The sequence below is a fragment of the Bufo bufo genome, chromosome 4 (genome assembly GCF_905171765.1).
Source record: "Bufo bufo chromosome 4, aBufBuf1.1, whole genome shotgun sequence".
Classification (NCBI taxonomy): Eukaryota; Metazoa; Chordata; class Amphibia; order Anura; family Bufonidae; genus Bufo; species Bufo bufo.
Genome location: NC_053392.1, coordinates 336,855,222 through 336,878,947, shown reverse-complemented (window position 1 = coordinate 336,878,947; position 23,726 = coordinate 336,855,222). Strand labels below are relative to the sequence as shown.

Here is a 23,726-nt window from a genome sequence, read left to right as displayed (position 1 = left end):
GACCATTACAGCCATCATTCAGAGGGGATCGGTAATAAAAATGCTAATAAAGATACGTTTACCCAAGTTTCTATGGCTTGTTCCAAGTGCAAAAGGCAGATTTGCAGGTATTTCCTGCATGCTAATGAATGATAAAGAAATATGTCTTACCTTTACTTGGTGCATAACCAACAAACATTTTAACAAACAGCAGGAAAATATGTCATGGAATTATTTTTATGTGTATCTGTTTTATCTTCATATTAAAATAATCAGTAATTCAGCCCTTGTCTATTACCTCACAATTTGCTCCTCTTTTTAGGAAACGAGTCCCAGCAAATTTGCTTGATCTTCTGGCCATAAGAGTTATGTAGATTGGTCGACCATAAATTAATAGTTCTTAGATAATTAAGGTAAACATAAAAGCGAAGAACAACAAACCAACACAATACGACCTTATTCACACTGTGTATTTTATGCCTGCGTCCGATCGGCATTTTTTATTGATCACCTGTGGAACCATTAATTTCTATGGATCACTTGTGGTACCCCTTTCTCCCTGGGATTCTAGGCAAGCAGGTGTTATGTAGTGACATCCTGGTGCCTGCTGCATTCAGCCACAAACAGCAGAGCACAGAACGGAGCAGATGTTCTCTGCTCTCTTCATCAAACTGGAGGCATACAGTGCTGCCCATAATTATTCATACCCCTGGCAAATTTTGACTTAAAGTTACTTTTATTCAACCAGCAAGTAATTTTTTGACGGGAAATGACATAGGTGTCTCCCAAAATATAATAAGACAACGTACAAGAAACATTATTGTGGAAAAAAATACATTTCTCCGCTGTTATTTACATTTGAGCAAAAAGTGCCCAGTCCAAAATTATTCATACCCTTCTCAATAATAAATAGAAAAGCCTTTATTGGCTATTACAGCAATCAAACGCTTCCTATAATTGCAGACCAGCTTTTTGCATGTCTTCACAGGTATTTTTGCCCATTCATCTTTAGCAATGAGCTCCAAATCTTTCAGGTTGGAGGGTTTTCTTGCCATCACCCTGATCTTTAGCTTCCTCCACAGATTCAAGTCTGGACTCTGGCTGGGCCACTCCAAAACGTTAATGTTGTTGTCTGCTAAGCATTTCTTCACCACTTTTGCTATGTGTTTTGGGTCATTGTCATGCTGAAATGTCCACTGGTGCCCAAGGCCAAGTTTCTCTGCAGACTGCCTGATGTTGTCGTTATGAATCCTCATGTATTGCTCTTTTTTCATGGTGCTGTTTACTGTTATTAGGTTCCCTGGTCCATTGGCTGAAAAACACCCCCAAAGCATTAGGTTTCCACCACCATGTTTGACAGTGGGGATGGTGTTCTTTGGGTTGAAGGCTTCTCCTTTTTTACACCAAATGAAGGAAACATCATTCTGACCAAACAATTACATTTTGTTTCATCTGACAATAACACAGAAGACCAGAAGTCGTTTTCTTTGTCCAGATGAGCTTTTACAAAGGCCAAGTGAGCTTTTGTGTGTCTTATCTGGAGAAGTCACGTCCTCATTGGTCTGCATTGTGCAGTGCCCGTTGGATTGTCTGCCTTGAGACATTGTTACCAGCAGAGCCCAGATTCACCTGGATGGCCTTGGTGGTGATCCTTGGATTCTTTTTCACCTCTCTAACTATCCTCCTGGCCAGCACAGGTGTTACTTTTGGCTTCCGACCAGGTCCTCTGAGATTTTCCACAGTGCGGAACATCTTGTATTTTTTGCTCAAATATAAATAAAAGCTGAGAAATGTTTTTTTTCCACAATAATGCCTCTTGTACGTCTTATTATCTTTTGGGAGACACCTATGTCATTTCCTATCCAAAAATTACTTGCTGGTTGAATAAAAGTAACTTTAAGTCAAAATTTTGCCAGGGGTATGAATAATTATGGGCAGCACTGTAACTCTCAGGGAGGCCATCTATGGAGCATAACTGAAGCAAGCCACCTAAGGGGCATAACTGTGAGGGGGCAATCTAGGGGGGGGGGGGGGGGACGACTCTGAGGGAAGCCACTAAAGGGCGCATAACAAAAGGGTCATCACTGTGTGGGGGGACATCTAGGTGTGCATAATCTATGAGGGTGGCCTCAGAGGAAATCACTCTGTTTGGAGAGCATCATAATGGGTGAAAGCCACCTCAGGGGGCATCACTCTGCAAGAGAAGCATTTAAGGGGACATCAAACTGTGTGTGGGGGGGGCATTCACTTTGTTCAAGGGGCAATTTAGGTCATTCTGTGTGGGGGCGTCTTATGTCAGCAAATGGTTTTTATCATGTAGATAAAGTTAAAACAAGGTACTTACTAATGAACTGTGATTGTCTATATTGCCCCCTTTGCTGGCTATTTCTATTGAATTCTATGCTGCTTGTTTCCAGCGGTTACGGCCACCACTGCAGAACAGATATGAGATGGCTGGGATGGGTGCTGCTGTGCATGCGTGCCAATGTGTCCTTCCAAGGTCCTGGCCAACAGAGAGGCCGGGGCTTTGTCCAATAGTGTGCAAGAACAGCCACCAATGCTGGATTGCAGGGTGGTCATGACCATGGAAACAAGCAGGGTATAATGTGAAGGAAAAATAAATCAAATAAGCAAAGAAGGCAATATGGACAATCACAATGCATTAGTAAGTGCCTTGTATTAACTTTGTCTACATGATAAATGCCATTTTCTGAAAAGGGGTCATCCTACTATGAGGGGGGCACTTATGGGCATCAGAATGTGTCAGGAGGCACTAAGCAGGCAACACACTGTGTCAGGGGCACTAAGGAGCATCATATTGTGTTGGGGCATAAGGGAGTACCCTGCTGTGAGGGGGGCATCATATTCTGTGGGGGTTTAGAGATGTCACCTAAATTTGATGCAGCACTACACAGAACTGGTGTTGTCCCGCATTACATTGTTTTGCGGCTCAGTTCTTCACCCAACGGCAGACCCAGATATTTGGTCCTCTGATAACCCCTGATATATACTGTGTGAGTCTTAGTTCTTCAGTTGTGGAAAGGATACTGGATTGTCCACAAAATCCATGAATGATATAAAGTAACCAATCACGATGAACTATGTTTTTGATGCATTTCAGGAGCTCCCCATTCCATACATACTTCATGTAGGGCTCACTGCGTATCCCAAATGTACCTGAAAGGTTTTAGAAAAAGTCATTTCTATTTAGAATACAAAACCAATTTGTATTAAAGATACATTAAACTTTGTGTTACTATGTTAAGAAATCAGATCTTTGTTTTTAATGCTTAATTTTTATTAACAAAAATGAACAGAACATTGGTCAGTTTGTTGTGTCTGCAGCATGTGCTACCAGCTGTTCTGCAAAAGGATACCATGCTACTGATGCTAATTTCCCCTACACTTTGATAATGTTAATCTAAATTGTCCACAGATTCAAAATTTAATGGTCTAGAACAGGGATGCTCAACCTGTGGCCCTCCAGCTGTTGCAAAACTACAACTCCCAGAATGCCTGGACAGCCTACAGCTATTAGAGCTTGCTGGGCATTGTAGTTTTGCAACAGCTGGAGGGACACAGGTTGAGCATCCCTGGTCTAGAATAACAACTGTATACTTCCTAATAAGGTGCCGCTAATATTATTAGAAATCACAATGTACAGTCAGGTCCATAAATATTGGGACGTCGACACAATTCTAACATGTTTGGCTCTATGCACCACCACAATGGATTTGAAATAAAAGAACAAGATGTGCTTTAACTGCAGACTGTCAGCTTTAATTTGAGGTTATTTACATTCAAATCAGATGAACGGTGTAGGAATTACAACAGTTTGCATATGTGCCTCCCACTTGTTAAGGGACCAAAAGTAATGGGACACAATAATAATCATAAATCAAACTTTCACTTTTTAATACTTGGTTGCAAATCCTTTGCAGTCAATTACAGCCTGAGGTCTGAAACGCATAGACATCACCAGACGCTGGGTTTCATCCCTGGTGATGCTCTGCCAGGCCTCCACTGCAACTGTCTTCAGTTTCTGCTTGTTCTTGGGGCATTTTCCCTTCAGTTTTGTCTTCAGCAAGTGAAATGCATGCTCAATTGGATTCAGATCAGGTAACTGACTTGGCCATTGCATAACATTCCACTTCTTTCCCTTAAAAAAACTCTTTGGTTGCTTTTGCAGTATGCTTTGGGTCATTGTCCATCTGCACTGTGAAGCGCCGCCCAATGAGTTCTGAAGCATTTGGCTGAATATGAGCAGATAATATTGCCCGAAACACTTCAGAATTTATCCTGCTGATTTTGTCAGCAGTCACATCATCAATAAAAACAAGAGAACCAGTTCCATTGGCAGCCATACATGCCCACACCATGACACTACCACCACCATGCTTCACTGATGAGGTGGTATGCTTAGGATCATGAGCAGTTCCTTTCCTTCTCCATACTCTTCTCTTCCCATCACTCTGGTACAAGTTGATCTTGGTCTCATCTGTCCATAGGATGTTGTTCCAGAACTGTGAAGGTTTTTTAGATGTCGTTTGGTAAACTCTAATCTGGCCTTCCTGTTTTTGAGGCTCACCAATGGTTTACATCTTGTGGTGAACCCTCTGTATTCACTCTGGCAAAGTCTTCTCTTGATTGTTGACTTTGACACACATACACTACCTCCTGGAGAGTGTTCTTGATCTGGCCAACTGTTGTGAAGGGTGTTTTCTTCACGAGGGAAAGAATTCTTCAGTCATCCACCACAGTTGTTTTCCGTGGTCTTCCGGGTCTTTTGGTGTTGCTGAGCTCACCGATGCATTCCTTCTTTTTAAGAATGTTCCAAACAGTTGTTTTGGCCACGCCTAATGTTTTTGCTCTCTTTCTGATGGGTTTGTTTTGTTTTTTTCAGTCTAATGATGGCTTGCTTCACTGATAGTGACAGCTCTTTGGATCTCATCTTGAGAGTTGACAGTAACAGATTCGAAATGCAAATAGCACACTTGAAATGAACTCTGGACCTTTTATCGTCTCACTGTAATTGGGATAATGAGGGAATAACACACACCTGGCCATGGAACAGCTGAGAAGCCAATTGTCCCATTACTTTTGGTTCCTTAACAAGTGGGAGGCACATATGCAAACTGTTGTAATTCCTATACTGTTCACCTGATTTGGATGTAAATGCCCTCAAATTAAAGCTGACAGTTTGCAGTTAAAGCACATTTAGTTTGTTTAATTTCAAATCCATTGTATAGAGCCAAAAATGTTAGAATTGTGTTGATGTCCCAATATTTATGGACTTGGCTGTAAATCTCCAATACAGAAAATCTAATTTTTCACTGGCACAACATTTTGTATATGTTATGGGGATATTTGCTGGATACAACCTTTAGACATTATTCTAAGTCCACAATTACCAGTAATTAAGTCTGCAACTCAAAGGCATTGTGTCCCAACTCCCCTCAAGTGAATTGTGGTACTACCTGTAGTGTTGAGTCCAGGGTCTCAGCCATCAGACCTGAACCAATCTCATATTGATGGCTTACTTACTGTAGGTACACGCTATAAATTACTATTAAGCCTGGATAAACACACGGAATACATCTCCCTGCCTAGGATACTTGTAGACTAGTAACTATTTCAAGAAATCACACCTCTTGCTATTTCATGTGATGTGAGGTTGCTGGGGGTAATCAGCTATTGAAAAATGTCAGCATTCCTCATTATATCCTTTCCAATTTTCAGCACTGCTTAATCATCTTTAAAAGATGCACAGGGAAATGGAAAGAATTATAATTTGCTGGTTATGTAATCACTTTAAGACACAGCTGTAATGACATTAAGCATTAAGGGAAGTAAATTATTAGCGTGATAGAAAATACTGCTATAGTCCAAATAGTAAAGAAGCCTAAGGCTACCTGCATGCATGTGTGAGTTGTCTTGCAAAAATTCTGCACGAAATTCCATCCATTTACCCACCAAAAACATGTGTTATTTGCAGTTATTGGTGCAGATTAGATCCAATTTGCCGCAGATCTCATCCTTGCGATGAAAAGGAGTGACATGATGCAGATTAAAAAATCCACACAGCAGGTCAATTTCCACACGGAAGAAAAAATAGAAAAGTGCACATTTGTGAAATCTCATACACCTTGCTGGTACTATATGATGCTACAGTTTTTCAGCATGAGAATCTGTGCGGAAAACCTGTGCTTAATCCACAGCAGGTAGGCTAACAATAGCAATCTGCCTCGCTCTTTATTATAGCTCCAAGTAAAAAAAAAAAAAAGTAATTTTAAAACATGTTTTTATTGTGCAAAACTATTAAACTGTAAAAAAATAAAATAAACACAACCTGAAAACTATGCAAATGTGGTATGAACATACTTCTACTGACTAGCAGAATAAAGTTAACATGTTATTTAATGCACATATTCGATTTTCTGTCATTATTATTGTCGGGACCTGCATGTTCCTTTGAACAGTGTTTGTAGCTTTTTGCAATACTTGTATGCTGTATTGTTCGTTAAAAACTTCAAAATCTATTTATTAAAAAGAGAATCGAAACAAAAACACTCTCTTACCACAGAAACAAAATTTAAAAAAAAATGAATAGAAGCCAATAAATAAATTCTATGTCCCCACAAAGGTGCCATGTTGGAAAATAAAACAAACACATACTTCAAAAAACAACTCAGAAAATAAAGCTGTGGCTCTTAATATGTCTATTGTGGGATTAGGATACTGATGGTCTATCCTCGGGACTAGCTATCAATATAGATTGATGGTGGACTGACCCCAGTACCCCCCCGCCCAATCAGCTGTTTGAAGGGGTTGCAGCGTTTATGCCTCTTCTATATTCACCTGTACGTCGCTCGGTGCAGCAGCGGTGCAGGGTAGTTGCAGTTTCCACTCATTCACTTAAATGGGAGGAAGCTGTAAATATTGTGCAGGTAAATACTTGCACGAGTGCCACAGACCCTTCTAACAGTTGATTGGGAGGTGCTGGGAGTGGGAGTCACACCACCATCAAACTGATATTAATAGTCTCTTGTCAAAGAAAGACCATAAGTATCCTGATTCCAGAATACCCCTTTAAAAGAGAACCTTTCAGCAGCAAAATGGACCATAAAACGCAAGCAGGACCTTAAAGCTGTTACCATCAGGTTTCTAACGATGTTCTTGTGTAAGATTTCCGAGGTGCATGATCGCTGTAAAATAAATTTTATTCCCCTGAGGTCATATGCAAATAAGGTTCTTGGAAGTCAGTTCTTTCAGGTGCAATTCCATCCTGAGATTTTTGCGCATGCGCCGTATGATCTTGCTTCCAGCGCCTGCATATTGATCCATGCTGTAGTGTACTTGGTTCAGCGAGTCAACACGCAGGCGCTCCTGATCCTGTGACCGTCTTCAGAGTGTTCTCTGAAGCGCTTACCCACATAAGTCTGCATTGATTCACTAAAGTACACTAGAGAATCTGAAAGAATCCAAATAGCCATCAATCAAATGCGAAGGGGAGGGAAGGGGAAGCGATGTCCTTGACTTCAAGCGTGAAAGACGCTGCCCCCTTGACTTCCAGAACTCATTTGCATACGACATGTGGGGGAATAAAAGTTAATTTTACAGCGATCATGCGCTTCGGACATCTTACACAAGAACATCTTGAGAAGCCTGATGTTAACAGCTTTAAGGTACTGCTGGCGGTTTATGATCCATTTTGATGTTGACAGGTTCCTTTTAAGGACCTAGAGTGTTTGTTAAGGGGTTAATAGCTACAACTCCTTTAATATTTCTTAACATATATAAACCTGTGAACATGTGATTAGAGGAAATAATAATCAACATATTAACACAATACAATGCATATATCTGAATTTAAAAGTTGAGCAATCAACAGAAATGATGTCTACTCACTACTTCCTCCATGGTTGCTTAATGCTTCATCTTCAAATATATCAAAACTTTCCTGGCGGGTCTGAGTTGTCATCTCTGACTTCATTATCTCAGTGGGCACCCGAAGGACTGTAAGATTGTACTGAAGTGAATGGCTTAAATCATAACTGTAACTGAAGATGGTAAATAAAAGCAAAGAGAGAAAAAAAAAGTCATTTTATTTATTTTTAAGGAAAAAATATAAAAAATCAAGCCAACAGGACAAGTCAATATTTGGATAGCTCTTAAATGCCAGGGATTTATCTACAGGACACAATAAAGACTCAACAAAAAGTTATTAATCTCATAGCTCTGGTAATTGCCACATGGCTAGAATTACGTTGCAAAAAACACAGTTCACTGCTTTAGGCCTCGTTCACATCACCGATTCTCCTTTCAGTTCTCCGGCTCCGTTGAGGAGCAGGAGAACGGAAAGGACGGATTCTGCAGATAACTGAGACCTAACTGAGCGTAACGGAGCCTAAAAACCCCATAGCCTATAATGGGGTCCGTTCAGTGTCCGCTCAGAATATGATTTTTGAGTGGAGACGAAAGTCCTGCGTTCACGGGGAGAAGCAGCAGCGACGGTGCGGGGACCAGGAGCGGCGAGCCAGGAAAGTATATTCAATGTGAGGGGCCCAGGTATATGGGGGCATTTAATAGTCTTCGATAACATTTTAACTACAGTAACTTACCTTAAAGGGGTCCAATATGACTTTTTTTAATCCTTCCCACCCAGAGGTGTCTGTAAAGAGATCTATACTCAACTGCTTCCTGCCTATTTTTACTGGACTTACACACGAATGGGGTCACGTGCACCACTGCAGCCAGTGACTGGCCACAGCGAGGAAGAGTCCCCAAGCGGCATGTGACCCAGCAGTGATTAATAACTTGTCATCGCTGAGGACAGTAACTAGCTGCAGCTGTGCACATTACCCTGGGACCGGATGTCCAGTGAAGACAGTGAGCCACGGAACAGAAAAGTGTAGATCTCTTCACAGGTACCGCTGGGCGGAGGGGCAATGGAAGGCACATGGAAGCCATTGTTTTTTTGCGGATGAAAAATTGGGCATGGTTATGTGAATAAGTTCTTACACTTTTCTTTGTCAAAGATGATGCGTTGGCAGGATATTTACAGTACATACCAATTATTTTAGACATTTTGGCATTCATGCTATGTAAATGATGAAAGATATTACAAGCTGAAGTTGCTTTTCTCTCAGATTTGCTATCTGCTATGTAACAGGAGCATACAGTGAAAGTTATGATTGCACATAATGGATGTCTTGTCAGTATAAGCAATGATTCCACTCACTCCAGTAGAGGAAAAAACTTTGTACATAACTGTACCTGAAGTAGAAATTGCTAGACAGGTCCACATTCTGGAATATTCTTAAATATCTAAAATAGAGCAAAACCAATGAGTAATTCTAATAATAATTAGTAGCATTAGACTACACAAAGAGAAGAAACGTACAGAAATGAGCTCAACATACATTAGATTATTGGCAGGATTGGACATTTTATATGGCCAGTTTAAAAGAAAATTCTATACAGAGGGCAGAGATGTGAAACTTCCATCTGTTTAAAGGAAAACTGTAATTTTTTTTATTTTCTAGTTTATTAGAGCTAGGCATGTATACCTGAGTTAGTCTGTCAATCATTGCCAAAATATCTGTAATTACCTTATAATAACAGCTTTCATTAATGGGATTCTGTCACCAAGTTTTGGGCTATAGAGATACGGACATGCACGGCTAGATCGCCGCTAGCATGTCCGCAATATATCTGTCCTATAGGGCTGTGTGCTTTTAATTTCTTTGAAAAAGGATTTTATAGATATGTAAATGAGTCTTCTATGTGTCCAAGGGGCTGTACTAACCTTACTGGAGCCCAGCCGTGCCCAGCCACGCCAGCCTGTGAAGGAGCCCAGCACCGCCTATGTCCTCTGAATCTCCTCCTTTCATCAACTATAGATTGCCGCAAGCTCGCGCATGTGCAGTGCCAGTATAGTGTTCTTTCCCTGTGCTGGCATCAGCCTCAGGGAAAGAACTGCGCATGCGCAAGCTCGCGCATCGCGAGATTACGGCAATCTATAGTTGATGAAAGGAGGAGATTTGGAGGGTGCAGGCGGTGCTGGGCTCCTTCACAGGCGGGCGTGGCTGGGCTCCAGGAAGGTTAGTACAGCCCCTTGGACACATACAAGACTCATTTACATATCTATAAAATCAATTTTTAAAGAAATTAAAAGCACACAGCCCTATAGGACAGATATATTGCGGACATGCTGGCGGCGATCTAGCCGTGCATGTCCGCATCTCTATATCCCAAAACTTGGTGACAGAATCCCTTTAATGTCCTCTGTCCCTTTCCACTGCTCCCTTAAAAGACAGTTGCTATGGCTTGTCTGTCTCTGGCTAAGAAGACAGGAAGACGGAGGGGCGGTCCTTCACACTGCATGCCTGCATTAGGCTTCAGAGTGAGGAGGCGTGTCTCCCAGTAATCCAATCTGATTGGCTGGCAGGGAGCTGGCGGCTACAGCAAGTGTGTATGGGAAGTGAGGGAAAGCAGTTTTGGCTTCAGAGAACTAGCAGAGGAGCCATCTTGAGAAGGTCCTCATATTGTAAATGTTTAAAAAGCTGTAACTAAAGGAAAAACTCAAGGAAAACAGTGGTATGTGAAGAAACTAATGCATAATGCTGCTGCAGCAGTAACATATGCTAAAATTGATTTTTGATGAAAACATGACAGTACCCTTTAATACTTATGCCATCCATATGCCATAAATCACACTAAGGCCTAGTTCACACAATCGGTTTTTTTGTGAGTGTACGGGCCGTTTTTTTGTGTTCTGTATACGGTCCGTATACGGAACCATTCATTTTAATGGTTCCTCATTAAAAACGGAATGTGTTCCGTAAGCATTCCATTTCCGTTTTTCCGTTCCATTGAAAGATAGAACATGTCCTATTATTGCCCGCAAATCGAGTTCCTTGGCTCCATTTAAGTCAATGGGTCCGCAAAAAAAAACGGAACACATACGGAAATGCATCCGTATGTCTTCCGTATCCGTTCCGCTTTTGCGGAACCATCTATTGAAAATGTTATGCCCAGCCCAATTTTTTCTATGTAATTACTGTATACTGTATATGCCATACTGAAAAACGGAAACACAACGGAACTCAAAAACGGAACAACGGATCTGTGAAAAACAGATCGCAAAAAACTATAAAAGCCATACGTTCGTGTGAACTAGGCCTAAGTCAGGTTAGATCAGTGCAGGTTGTGCAGACAACTACCAGCTTTGCAATCTAATATGCCATACCAAGTAATGTACATGGAAGCACTCTTATCGGCTTAAACTGAAGATTAGGGCTCATTTAGACGGACGTATGCTCTCCGCAAAAAAGCGGATCCGTTTTTTTGCGGACAGTTCAGCATGTATGCAAAAAAACTGATTGCATTCAGTTTTTTTTGCTGACCTATAGAATTCAATTGAGCCATGTCCTGATTTTCACCGTATAGGACATGTTTCATTTGTTTTGCTGAGCCGTGGAATGGAAGAAAAGGGCCCCATAGAAGTGAATAAGTCAGCATCTAATCTGCAAAAAAAAAAAATGGATTCGCAAAAATATGGCCGTCTGAATGAGCCCTTACTGGCATGCCAGTACGGTCTCAGTTAGTCTTCTATTAAATGGCAACTTCTAATGTCATAAGCTCCCATTCAATAGCAAAAGGGCACTTAAAACAGGGAAACAATAGGGTGAATAATGTAAACTGGGATTGGTGGGCACTGTTGGAGCGCGCAGGCTGAACATTTGTAGAAAAAAGGGGAGGCAGGACCAATTCTTTCAGTCTTTTTACGGGCTGAGATGCTATATGAGCTGTACCCTCAGAACTCAGGTAAGCTAAAACGGCACCCTTCAAATCATTTATTTATGGCCCTATCCCACACACATAAAATTGTAGCCTCACTGTATCCCTCCTGCACTCCACAACCTGGTACACTACCTTGCTGTTCATGCTTTCAGAATACACTAGCCCAATGTTTAGCTTATATGACAGCCTTCCTAATTTTTCTATCCCCTACCTACAGTTACCTTACTGTTTTTGCTGTGGTTTCAACATAAATGACATCATTGTATCGCCCTTGATGCATTCTACCTACCTTTTAGTTGCCTTTTAAGCTTCCATGTGGCTTGAAACACCTGGTGGCCTACCTGCCAAACTTCTTCCTTCCTTCCTGGCACTTGCTCTGACAGTGCCTTTTTGCACCTGATGTAATCTCTCCGCCAACCAAGCACCTTCCTGTCCCTGCTGGTGCCTCCCAGATGACAAGGAGCCTTACGGCTTCAAAAGGCTCATTTCCACTCACAAAGGTCTTCAATGTCACCTGGTTTACTGTATGCCCTTCTGGCCACCAAAATCCTCACCAAACACCAGGTACCTTGCTGCCACCATAAATAACTCCAAATCCACCCATCCCCCCCTCCCCCAAAGCGCTTCCCTGTGTCTGATGTTGCCTATCCCCACAAAATGCGTTTTGCTAACCTCAGCTCCCAATGCACCAAGCAACTTGCTGTCCATGGTGATGCCTCTCTCCCAATAAGGTGACTTGCTGGTGTTGGCAATGATTTCCTATCAACCAGGACCTTCTTTCCCAACACCAGGTGCTTCACTGACTACCAGGTGCATGTCCTTCCCAAATGGCTGCTTCCTGCTTAACCTAGGACCAAGCTAGTTAAGGTGGTGGTCTTCCAAGGGTTTTTTCCGCTCTCCATACACTAGCTTATTTTTCAATCCTTGTGGGATTACATATTGTGGGACTATAGTATTTAGGAGACACAGTATGTGGTGGTATTGCATTAAGTGAAACAGATTGGAGCACTCTTTTTGAAGGGTACAGTGGAAGGCAGTAATATATTCAGGGGTACAATTTCTGGCACTCCTATTGTCATTGTACACAATATATGATTATTTTCAGTAGGAATAATATATGGCACTGAGAGGGTACGATGTTTGCTACAATGAGGAGTTGCCTTAAGGGTACTTTCACACTAGCGTTAGAAGAATCCGGCAGGCAGTTCCGTTGCTAGAACCGCCTGCTGGATCCGGAAATCCATATGCAAACGAATATCATTTGTTTCCGGATCCGGATCTGTCTGACAAATGCATTGAACTACCGGATCCATCTCTCCAGTGTCATCCGGAAAAACAGATCCGGTATTTTTTTTTCTTCACATTTTTAAAGGTCAATGCATGCCGGATCCGTCAATGCAGCAATTTCCTGAACCATTGGTACCGGATCCGGCATTAATACATTTCAATGGAAATTAATGCCGGATCCGGCAATCCGGCAAGTGTTCTGGAATTTTGGCCGGAGAACAAACCGCAGCATGCTGCGGTATTTTCTTCGGCCAAATACCATAAAAGGGACAGAAAAGAAGACATCCTGATGCATAATGAACGATTTGCTTTCCATTCAGAATGCATTAGGACAAAACTGATGCGTTTTATCCGGCTTGAGCCCCTATGACGGAACTCAATACCGGAAAAACTTTAATGCTAGTGTGAAAGTACCCTTACTGTCGGGGATAGGGATGTGGAAAAGCTAGGAGCAAATTATGTATGTGTGGCAAATCCTGCATTACTGAGGTCACAGAGGTCTGGGCTAGGTGGAAGAGACAGAGCATTCGAGAGGCGATGTCACCTGTGAGTCACTGAATGCCACTGTTCATTCTGACTTTGTCATATCTGTAATGAAACCACTTGTGTGAGAATATAGCAATTAGTTAAGTGGATTATTAGTTTAGGGATACTATTTGACATGCACTACACCACAGCCTGCCTGCCATATATTTTAATTAGTCAAGTAAGAAGCTTGTTAAAATGTTGAATTCCACCCTGGATGTGTAATATATTGATTTAACATAATAATGTATTATTTACTGCAATACCACCATTAGAAATTATTAGAAACAAATTGTTGCCATTTGTTACCTGGCTTCATCAGGGTGAGTAACTCGTACTGAATCATTTGGAATGTACAACATACTCGTATCCTCTATTTTGTAAATTGCATGACCTCCAATGTCAGCCATTTTTCTTCTCTTAGTAATTAGCACAATGTAATACCCTTCCAAAAACTGGACAAATCCTGTAAGAAAATAAGAATTTTAGAATTGTGCTGAATTTTATTGAATTACGGTACTTTTAGGGCTCATGCACACGACCGTTGTGGGGGTCCACATCCGAGACGCATTTTTTGCGGCTCAGATGAGGACCCATTCACTTCAATGGGGCCACAAAAGATGCACAGTGTGCTGTCCACATCCACTGCTCCTTTCTGTGGCCCCGCAAAAAGATTAGAACATGTCCTATTCTTGCCCATTCTGCGGACAAGAATAGGCATTTCTATCATGGGACGTCCGTTGCGCAAACTGCGAAACGCACATGTCCAGCATTCGTGTCTTGCGGATCCGAAATTTGCGGACTGCGAAACATAGTGCGGTTGTGTGCATGAGCCTCAGACTGAACAGAGGATTATAGTGAAAACACATTTTCATTTGCTTCCATTCTTGTGTGATATCTGTAATGCAGATTGACCAAATGCTTATAATTCTAAATTTTTTCTTAACAGCATGCAACAGCCTTTTACTCTGACATGCAAGTGGTGTTCAAGGGAGTAAAAAGGAGTCTGTTAGTTTATTTTTACAACTCAAACTGCTTGAATCGCAAGTAGTTCATAAACACAGTTCACAAATGGAACCTTTGTCTGCGGCTGAGATGTTGCAAAAAATAACTTTGAATTGATATGCTAATTCATTTATTGATTGTATGCACTACCGCATATAGCGCTACTATATTCCACAGCGCTTTACAGACATAAGCATCCAACTGTCCCCAATGGGGCTCACTAGGGGTGGGCGATATGGCCTAAAATTTATATTGCGATATAATTTTAAGCATGTGCGATATATATTGCGATATATTGTTTTCTATATTGGGGGGGTGTTTAACCACCTCCGGACCGCCTAACGCAGGATCGCGTTCCGGAGGTGGCAGCCCTGCGCAGAGTCACGCATATATGCGTCATCTCGCGATGGGCGAGATTTCCTGTGAACGCGCGCACACAGGCGCGCGCGCTCACAGGAACGGAAGGTAAGAGAGTTGATCTCCAGCCTGCCAGCGGCGATCGTTCGCTGGCAGGCTGGAGATGTGTTTTTTTTAACCCCTAACAGGTATATTAGACGCTGTTTTGATAACAGCGTCTAATATACCTGCTACCTGGTCCTCTGGTGGTCCCATTTGTTTGGATCGACCACCAGAGGACACAGGTAGCTCAGTAAAGTCCCACCAAGCACCACTACACTACACTACACCCCCCCCCCCCCCCCGTCACTTATTAACCCCTTATTAGCCCCTGATCACCCCTGATCACCCCATATAGACTCCCTGATCACCCCCCTGTCATTGATCACCCCCCTGTCATTGATTACCCCCCTGTAAAGCTCCATTCAGATGTCCGCATGATTTTTACGGATCCACTGATAGATGGATCGGATCCGCAAAACGCATCCGGACGTCTGAATGAAGCCTTACAGGGGCGTGATCAATGACTGTGGTTATCACCCCATATAGACTCCCTGATCACCCCCCCTGTCGATGATTACACCCCTGTCATTGATCAACCCCCTGTAAAGCTCCATTCAGACGTCCGCATGATTTTTACGGATCCACTGATAGATAGATCGGATCCGCAAAACGCATCCGGACGTCTGAATGAAGCCTTACAGGGGCGTGATCAATGACTGTGGTGATCACCCCATATAGACTCCCTGATCACCCCCCTGTAAAGCTCCATTCAGATGTCCGCATGATTTTTACGGATGCACTGATAGATGGATCCGATCCGCAAAACGCATCCGGACGTCTGAATGAAGCCTTACAGGGGCATGATCAATGACTGTGGTGATCACCCCATATAGACTCCCTGATCACCCCCCTGTAAAGCTCCATTCAGATGTCCGCATGATTTTTACGGATGCACTGATAGATGGATCGGATCCGCAAAACGCATCCGGACGTCTGAATGAAGCCTTACAGGGGAGTGATCAATGACTGTGGTGATCACCCCATATAGACTCCCTGATCACCCCCCTGTCATTGATTACCCCCCTGTAAAGCTCCATTCAGATGTCCGCATGATTTTTACGGATGCACTGATAGATGGATCGGATCCGCAAAACGCATCCGGACGTCTGAATGAAGCCTTACAGGGGCGTGATCAATGACTGTGGTGATCACCCCATATAGACTCCCTGATCAACCCCCCTGTCATTGATCAACTTCCCTGTCATTGATCAACCCCCCTGTCATTGATCACCCCCCTGTCATTGATCACCCCTCTGTAAGGCTCCATTCAGATATTTTTTTGGCCCAAGTTAGCAGAATTTTTTTTTTTTTTTCTTACAAAGTCACATATTCCACTAACTTGTGTCAAAAAATAAAATCTCACATGAACTCACCATACCCCTCACGGAATCCAAATGCGTAAAATTTTTTAGACATTTATATTCCAGACTTCTTCTCACGCTTTAGGGCCCCTAGAATGCCAGGGCAGTATAAATACCCCACATGTGACCCCATTTCGGAAAGAAGACACCCCCAGGTATTCCGTGAGGGGCATATTGAGTCCATGAAAGATTGAAATTTTTGTCCCAAGTTAGCGGAACGGGAGACTTTGTGAGAAAAAAATTAAAAATATCAATTTCCGCTAACTTGTGCCAAAAAAAAAAAATTTCTATGAACTCGCCATGCCCCTCATTGAATACCTTGGGGTGTCTTCTTTCCAAAATGGGGTCACATGTGGGGTATTTATACTGCTCTGGCATTCTAGGGGCCCCAAAGCGTGAGAAGAAGTCTGGTATCCAAATGTCTAAAAATGCCCTCCTAAAAGGAATTTGGGCACCTTTGCGCATCTAGGCTGCAAAAAAGTGTCACACATCTGGTATCGCCGTACTCAGGAGAAGTTGGGGAATGTGTTTTGGGGTGTCATTTTACATATACCCATGCTGGGTGAGAGAAATATCTTGGTCAAATGCCAACTTTGTATAAAAAAATGGGAAAAGTTGTCTTTTGCCAAGATATTTCTCTCACCCAGCATGGGTATATGTAAAATGACACCCCAAAACACATTCCCCAACTTCTCCTGAATACGGCGATACCACATGTGTGACACTTTTTTGCAGCCTAGGTGGGCAAAGGGGCCCATATTCCAAAGAGCACCTTTAGGATTTCACAGGTCATTTACCTACTTACCACACATTAGGGCCCCTGGAAAATGCCAGGGCAGTATAACTACCCCACAAGTGACCCCATTTTGGAAAGAAGACACCCCAAGGTATTCCGTGAGGGGCATGGCGAGTTCCTAGAATTTTTTATTTTTTGTCACAAGTTAGTGGAAAATGCTTATTTTTTTTTTATTTTTTTTTTCATACAAAGTCTCATATTCCACTAACTTGTGACAAAAAATAAAAAGTTCCATGAACTCACTATGCCCATCAGCGAATACCTTGGGGTCTCTTCTTTCCAAAATGGGGTAACTTGTGGGGTAGTTATACTGCCCTGGCATTCTAGGGGCCCAAATGTGTGGTAAGGAGTTTGAAATCAAATTCTGTAAAAAATGACCTGTGAAATCCGAAAGGTGCTCTTTTGAATATGGGCCCCTTTGCCCACCTAGGCTGCAAAAAAGTGTCACACATCTGGTATCTCCATAATCGGGAGAAGTTGGGGAATGTGTTTTGGGGTGTCATTTTACATATACCCATGCTGGGTGAGAGAAATATCTTGGCAAAAGACAACTTTTCCCATTTTTTTATACAAAGTTGGCATTTGACCAAGATATTTATCTCACCCAGCATGGGTATATGTAAAAAGACACCCCAAAACACATTCCTCAACTTCTCCTGAATACAGAGATACCAGATGTGTGACACTTTTTTGCAGCCTAGGTGGGCAAAGGGGCCCACATTCCAAAGAGCACCTTTCGGATTTCACAGGTCATTTACCTACTTACCACACATTTGGGCCCCTAGAATGCCAGGGCAGTATAACTACCCCACAAGTGACCCCATTTTGGAAAGAAGAGACCCCAAGGTATTCGCTGATGGGCATAGTGAGTTCATGGAAGTTTTTATTTTTTGTCACAAGTTTGTGGAATATGAGACTTTGTATGAAAAAAAAAATAAAAAAAAAAATCATCATTTTCCACTAACTTGTGACAAAAAATAAAAAATTCTAGGAACTCGCCATGCCCCTCACGGAATACCTTGGGGTGTCTTCTTTCCAAAATGGGGTCACTTGTGGGGTAGTTATACTGCCCTGGTATTCTAGGGGCCCAAATGTGTGGTAAGGAGTTTGAAATCAAATTCAGGAAAAAATGAGGAGTGAAATTCGAAAGGTGCTCTTTGGAATATGGGCCCCTTTGCCCACCTAGGCTGCAAAAAAGTGTCACACATCTGGTATCCCCGTACTCAGGAGAAGTTGAGGAATGTGTTTTGGGGTGTCTTTTTACATATACCCATGCTGGGTGAGATAAATATCTTGGTCAAATGACAACTTTGTATAAAAAAATGGGAAAAGTTGTCTTTTGCCAAGATATTTCTCTCACCCAGCATGGGTATATATAAAATGACACCCCAAAACACATTCCCCACCTTCTCCTGAGTACGGAGATACCAGATGTGTGACACTTTTTTGCAGCCTAGGTGGGCAAAGGGGCCCATATTCCAAAGAGCACCTTTCGGATTTCACAGGTCATTTTTTACAGAATTTGATTTCAAACTCCTTACCACACATTTGGGCCCCTAGAATGCCAGGGCAGTATAACTACCCCACAAGTGACCCCATTTTGGAAAGAAGAGACCCCAAGGTATTCGCTGATGGGCATAGTGAGTTCATAGAACTTTTTATTTTTTGTCACAAGTTAGTGGAATATGAGACTTTGTAAGAAAAAAAAAAAAAAAAAAAAAATCATAATTTTCCGCTAACTTGTGACAAAAAATAAAAAGTTCTATGAACTCACTATGCCCATCAGCGAATACCTTAGGGTGTGTACTTTCAGAAATGGGGTCATTTGTGGGGTGTTTTTACTGTCTGGGCATTGTAGAACCTCAGGAAACATGACAGGTGCTCAGAAAGTCAGAGCTGCTTCAAAAAGCGGAAATTCACATTTTTGTACCATAGTTTGTAAACGCTATAACTTTTACCCAAACCATTTTTTTTTTACCCAAACATTTTTTTTTTATCAAAGACATGTAGAACTATAAATTTAGAGCAAAATTTCTATATGGATGTCGTTTTTTTTGCAAAATTTTACAACTGAAAGTGAAAAATGTCATTTTTTTGCAAAAAAAATCGTTAAATTTCGATTAATAACAAAAAAAGTAAAAATGTCAGCAGCAATGAAATACCACCAAGTGAAAGCTCTATTAGTGAGAAGAAAAGGAGGTAAAATTCATTTGGGTGGTAAGTTGCATGACCGAGCAATAAACGGTGAAAGTAGTGTAGGTCAGAAGTGTAAAAAGTGGCCTGGTCTTTCAGGGTGTTTAAGCACTGGGGGCTGAAGTGGTTAAACTTTTTTTTTTTTTACTTTTTATTTAATAACCATTAGCCTCCTTAAGGGCTAGAACCCTTGTCATATTCACCCTAATAGAGCTCTATTAGGGGTGAATAGGACTTTACACTCTCCCTGCTGCCCTGTGCTTTGTGCATACAACAGCAGGGAGCTGACCATGGCAGCCAGCCTCTCATGTGCCCCCCAGCCTCCGATCTGCCATCCCCCAGCCTCCGATCTGCCCCCCTCAGCCTCCGATCTGCCACCCCCAGCTTCTGATCTGCTCCCCCCCCCAGCCTCCGATCTGCCCCCCCAGACTCTGATCTGCTCCCCAAGCCTCTGATCTGCTCCCCCAGCCTCTGATCTGCTCCCCCAGCCTCTGATCTGCCCCCCCCAGCCTCTGATCTGCCCCCCCAGCCTCTGATCTGCCTCCCCAGCCTCTGATCCGCCCCCTATGGTAACTCAAACCCACCCACCCCTCCCCAGTATTAATCATTGGTGGCAGTGGCCAGGCCACAGGGTCCCCCTCCCCCCCCCCCCATCATTGGTGGCAGTGGGCAGTTCCGATCGGAGTCCCAGCAGTGTAATGCTGGGGCTCCGATCGGTTACCATGGCAGCCAGGACGCTACTGAAGTCCTGGCTGCGATGGTATGTTAGTGAGCAGCATTATACTCACGTGCACCGTGGCCGCCGGTCGCTCCTTCTTCTCATAGGTCTGTGCGGCGCATTGCTAATGCTATAAGCATTAGCAATCCGCCGCACAGAAAGAAGAAGGAGCGCCCGGCGGCCACCTATCAGATGAATGTTGTTAAAAATAAAAACGGTGCTGAAACATAAATTTTTTGGTTACCTTGCCTCACAAAAAACATAACATAGAGCAATTAAAAATCATAGGTACCCCAAAATAGTACCAATAAAGCTGGCACCTTATCCTGTAGTTTCCAAAATGTGGTCACTATTTTTTTGAGTTTCTACTGTAGGGGTGCATCAGGGGGGCTTCAAATGGGACATGGCATCTAAAAACCAGTTCAGCTAAATCTGCCTTCCAAAAATCATATGGCATTCCTTTCCTACTCTGCACATGGCAGGGCAGAGTAGGAAAGGAATGCCATATGATTTTTGGAAGGCAGATTTAGCTGAACTGGTTTTTAGATGCCATGTCCCATTTGAAGCCCCCCTGATGCACCCCTATAGTAGAAACTCAAAAAAAAAAAGTGACCACATTTTGGTAACTACAGGATAAGGTGCCAGCTTTATTGGTACTATTTTGGGGTACATATGATTTTTAACCACCTCAGCCCCCAGTGCTTAAACACCCTGAAAGACCAGGCCACTTTTTACACTTCTGACCTACACTACTTTCACCGTTTATTGCTCGGTCATGCAACTTACCACCCAAATGAATTTTACCTCCTTTTCTTCTCACTAATAGAGCTTTCATTTGGTGGTATTTCATTGCTGCTGACATTTTTACTTTTTTTGTTATTAATCGAAATTTAACGATTTTTTTTGCAAAAAAATGACATTTTTCACTTTCAGTTGTAATATTTTGCAAAAAAAAACGAGATCCATATAGAAATTTTGCTCTAAATTTATAGTTCTACATGTCTTTGATAAAAAAAAAATGTTTGGGTAAAAAAAAAATGGTTTGGGTAAAAGTTATAGCGTTTACAAACTATGGTACAAAAATGTGAATTTCCGCTTTTTGAAGCAGCTCTGACTTTCTGAGCACCTGTCATGTTTCCTGAGGATCTACAATGGCCAGACAGTACAAACACCCCACAAATGACCCCATTTCGGAAAGTACACACCCTAAGGTATTCGCTGATGGGCATAGTGAGTTCATAGAACTTTTTATTTTTTGTCACAAGTTAGCGGAAAATGATGATTTTTTTTTTTTTTTTTTTTCTTCTTACAAAGTCTCATATTCCACTAACTTGTGACAAAAAATAAAAACTTCTATGAACTCACTATGCCCATAACGAAATACCTTGGGGTCTCTTCTTTCCAAAATGGGGTCACTTGTGGGGTAGTTATACTGCCCTGGCATTCTAGGGGCCCAAATGTGTGGTAAGGAGTTTGAAATCAAATTCTGAAAAAAATGACCTGTCAAATCCGAAAGGTGCTCTTTGGAATATGGGCCCCTTTGCCCACCTAGGCTGCAAAAAAGTGTCACACATCTGGTATCTCCGTACTCAGGAGAAGGTGGGGAATGTGTTTTGGGGTGTCATTTTATATATACCCATGCTGGGTGAGAGAAATATCTTGGCAAAAGACAACTTTTCCCATTTTTTTATACAAAGTTGGCATTTGACCAAGATATTTATCTCACCCAGCATGGGTATATATAAAATGACACCCCAAAACACATTCCCCACCTTCTCCTGAGTACGGAGATACCAGATGTGTGACACTTTTTTGCAGCCTAGGTGGGCAAAGGGGCCCATATTCCAAAGAGCACCTTTCGGATTTGACAGGTCATTTTTTTCAGAATTTGATTTCAAACTCCTTACCACACATTTGGGCCCCTAGAATGACAGGGCAGTATAACTACCCCACAAGTGACCCCATTTTGGAAAGAAGACACCCCAAGGTATTCCGTGAGGGGCATGGCGAGTTCCTAGAATTTTTTATTTTTTGTCACAAGTTAGTGGAAAATTATGATTTTTTTTTTTTTTTTTTTTTCATACAAAGTCTCATATTCCACTAACTTGTGACAAAAAATAAAAACTTCCATGAACTCACTATGCCCATCAGCGAATACCTTGGGGTCTCTTCTTTCCAAAATGGGGTCACTTGTGGGGTAGTTATACTGCCCTGGCATTCTAGGGGCCCAAATGTGTGGTAAGGAGTTTGAAATCAAATTCAGTAAAAAATGACCTATGAAATCCAAAAGGTGCTCTTTGGAATGTGGGCCCCTTTGCCCACCTAGGCTGCAAAAAAGTGTCACACATCTGGTATCCCCGTACTCAGGAGAAGTTGAGGAATGTGTTTTGGGGTGTCTTTTTACATATACCCATGCTGGGTGAGATAAATATCTTGGTCAAATGCCAACTTTGTATAAAAAAATGGGAAAAGTTGTCTTTTGCCAAGATATTTCTCTCACCCAGCATGGGTATATGTAAAATGACACCCCAAAACACATTCCCCACCTTCTCCTGAGTACGGAGATACCAGATGTGTGACACTTTTTTGCAGCCTAGGTGGGCAAAGGGGCCCATATTCCAAAGAGCACCTTTCGGATTTGACAGGTCATTTTTTTCAGAATTTGATTTCAAACTCCTTACCACACATTTGGGCCCCTAGAATGCCAGGGCAGTATAACTACCCCACAAGTGACCCCATTTTGGAAAGAAGACACCCCAAGGTATTCGCTGATGGGCATAGTGAGTTCATGGAAATTTTTATTTTTTGTCACAAGTTAGTGGAATATGAGACTTTGTATGAAAAAAAAAATAAAAAAAAAAATCATCATTTTCCACTAACTTGTGACAAAAAATAAAAAATTCTAGGAACTTGCCATGCCCCTCACGGAATACCTTGGGGTGTCTTCTTTCCAAAATGGGGTCACTTGTGGGGTAGTTATACTGCCCTGGCATTCTAGGGGCCCAAATGTGTGGTAAGGAGTTTGAAATCAAATTCTGAAAAAAATGACCTGTCAAATCCGAAAGGTGCTCTTTGGAATATGGGCCCCTTTGCCCACCTAGGCTGCAAAAAAGTGTCACACATCTGGTATCTCCGTACTCAGGAGAAGGTGGGGAATGTGTTTTGGGGTGTCATTTTACATATACCAATGCTGGGTGAGAGAAATATCTTGGCAAAAGACAACTTTTCCCATTTTTTTATACAAAGTTGGCATTTGACCAAGATATTTATCTCACCCAGCATGGGTATATGTAAAAAGACACCCCAAAACACATTCCTCAACTTCTCCTGAGTACGGGGATACCAGATGTGTGACACTTTTTTGCAGCCTAGGTGGGCAAAGGGGCCCACATTCCAAAGAGCACCTTTTGGATTTCATAGGTCATTTTTTACTGAATTTGATTTCAAACTCCTTACCACACATTTGGGCCCCTAGAATGCCAGGGCAGTATAACTACCCCACAAGTGACCCCATTTTGGAAAGAAGAGACCCCAAGGTATTCGCTGATAGGCATAGTGAGTTCATGGAAATTTTTATTTTTTGTCACAAGTTAGTGGA

General features: G+C 42.2%; 1 protein-coding gene across 2 annotated transcripts in view; it reads right to left on the bottom strand.

Moving 5' to 3' along the window:
• Positions 1-23,726, bottom strand: part of FIG4 (FIG4 phosphoinositide 5-phosphatase) — a 534,658-nt gene that overhangs the window by 357,704 nt on the left and 153,228 nt on the right. For both annotated transcript variants that reach the window (XM_040428862.1, XM_040428863.1), the window contains exons 5-9: positions 13,906-14,062; positions 9,256-9,306; positions 7,888-8,039; positions 3,028-3,156; positions 278-378 (exon numbers count right to left, since the gene is read on the bottom strand). In XM_040428862.1, coding sequence (XP_040284796.1) covers positions 278-378; positions 3,028-3,156; positions 7,888-8,039; positions 9,256-9,306; positions 13,906-14,062 — 590 coding nt within the window. The remainder of the gene's footprint in view (positions 1-277; positions 379-3,027; positions 3,157-7,887; positions 8,040-9,255; positions 9,307-13,905; positions 14,063-23,726) is intronic.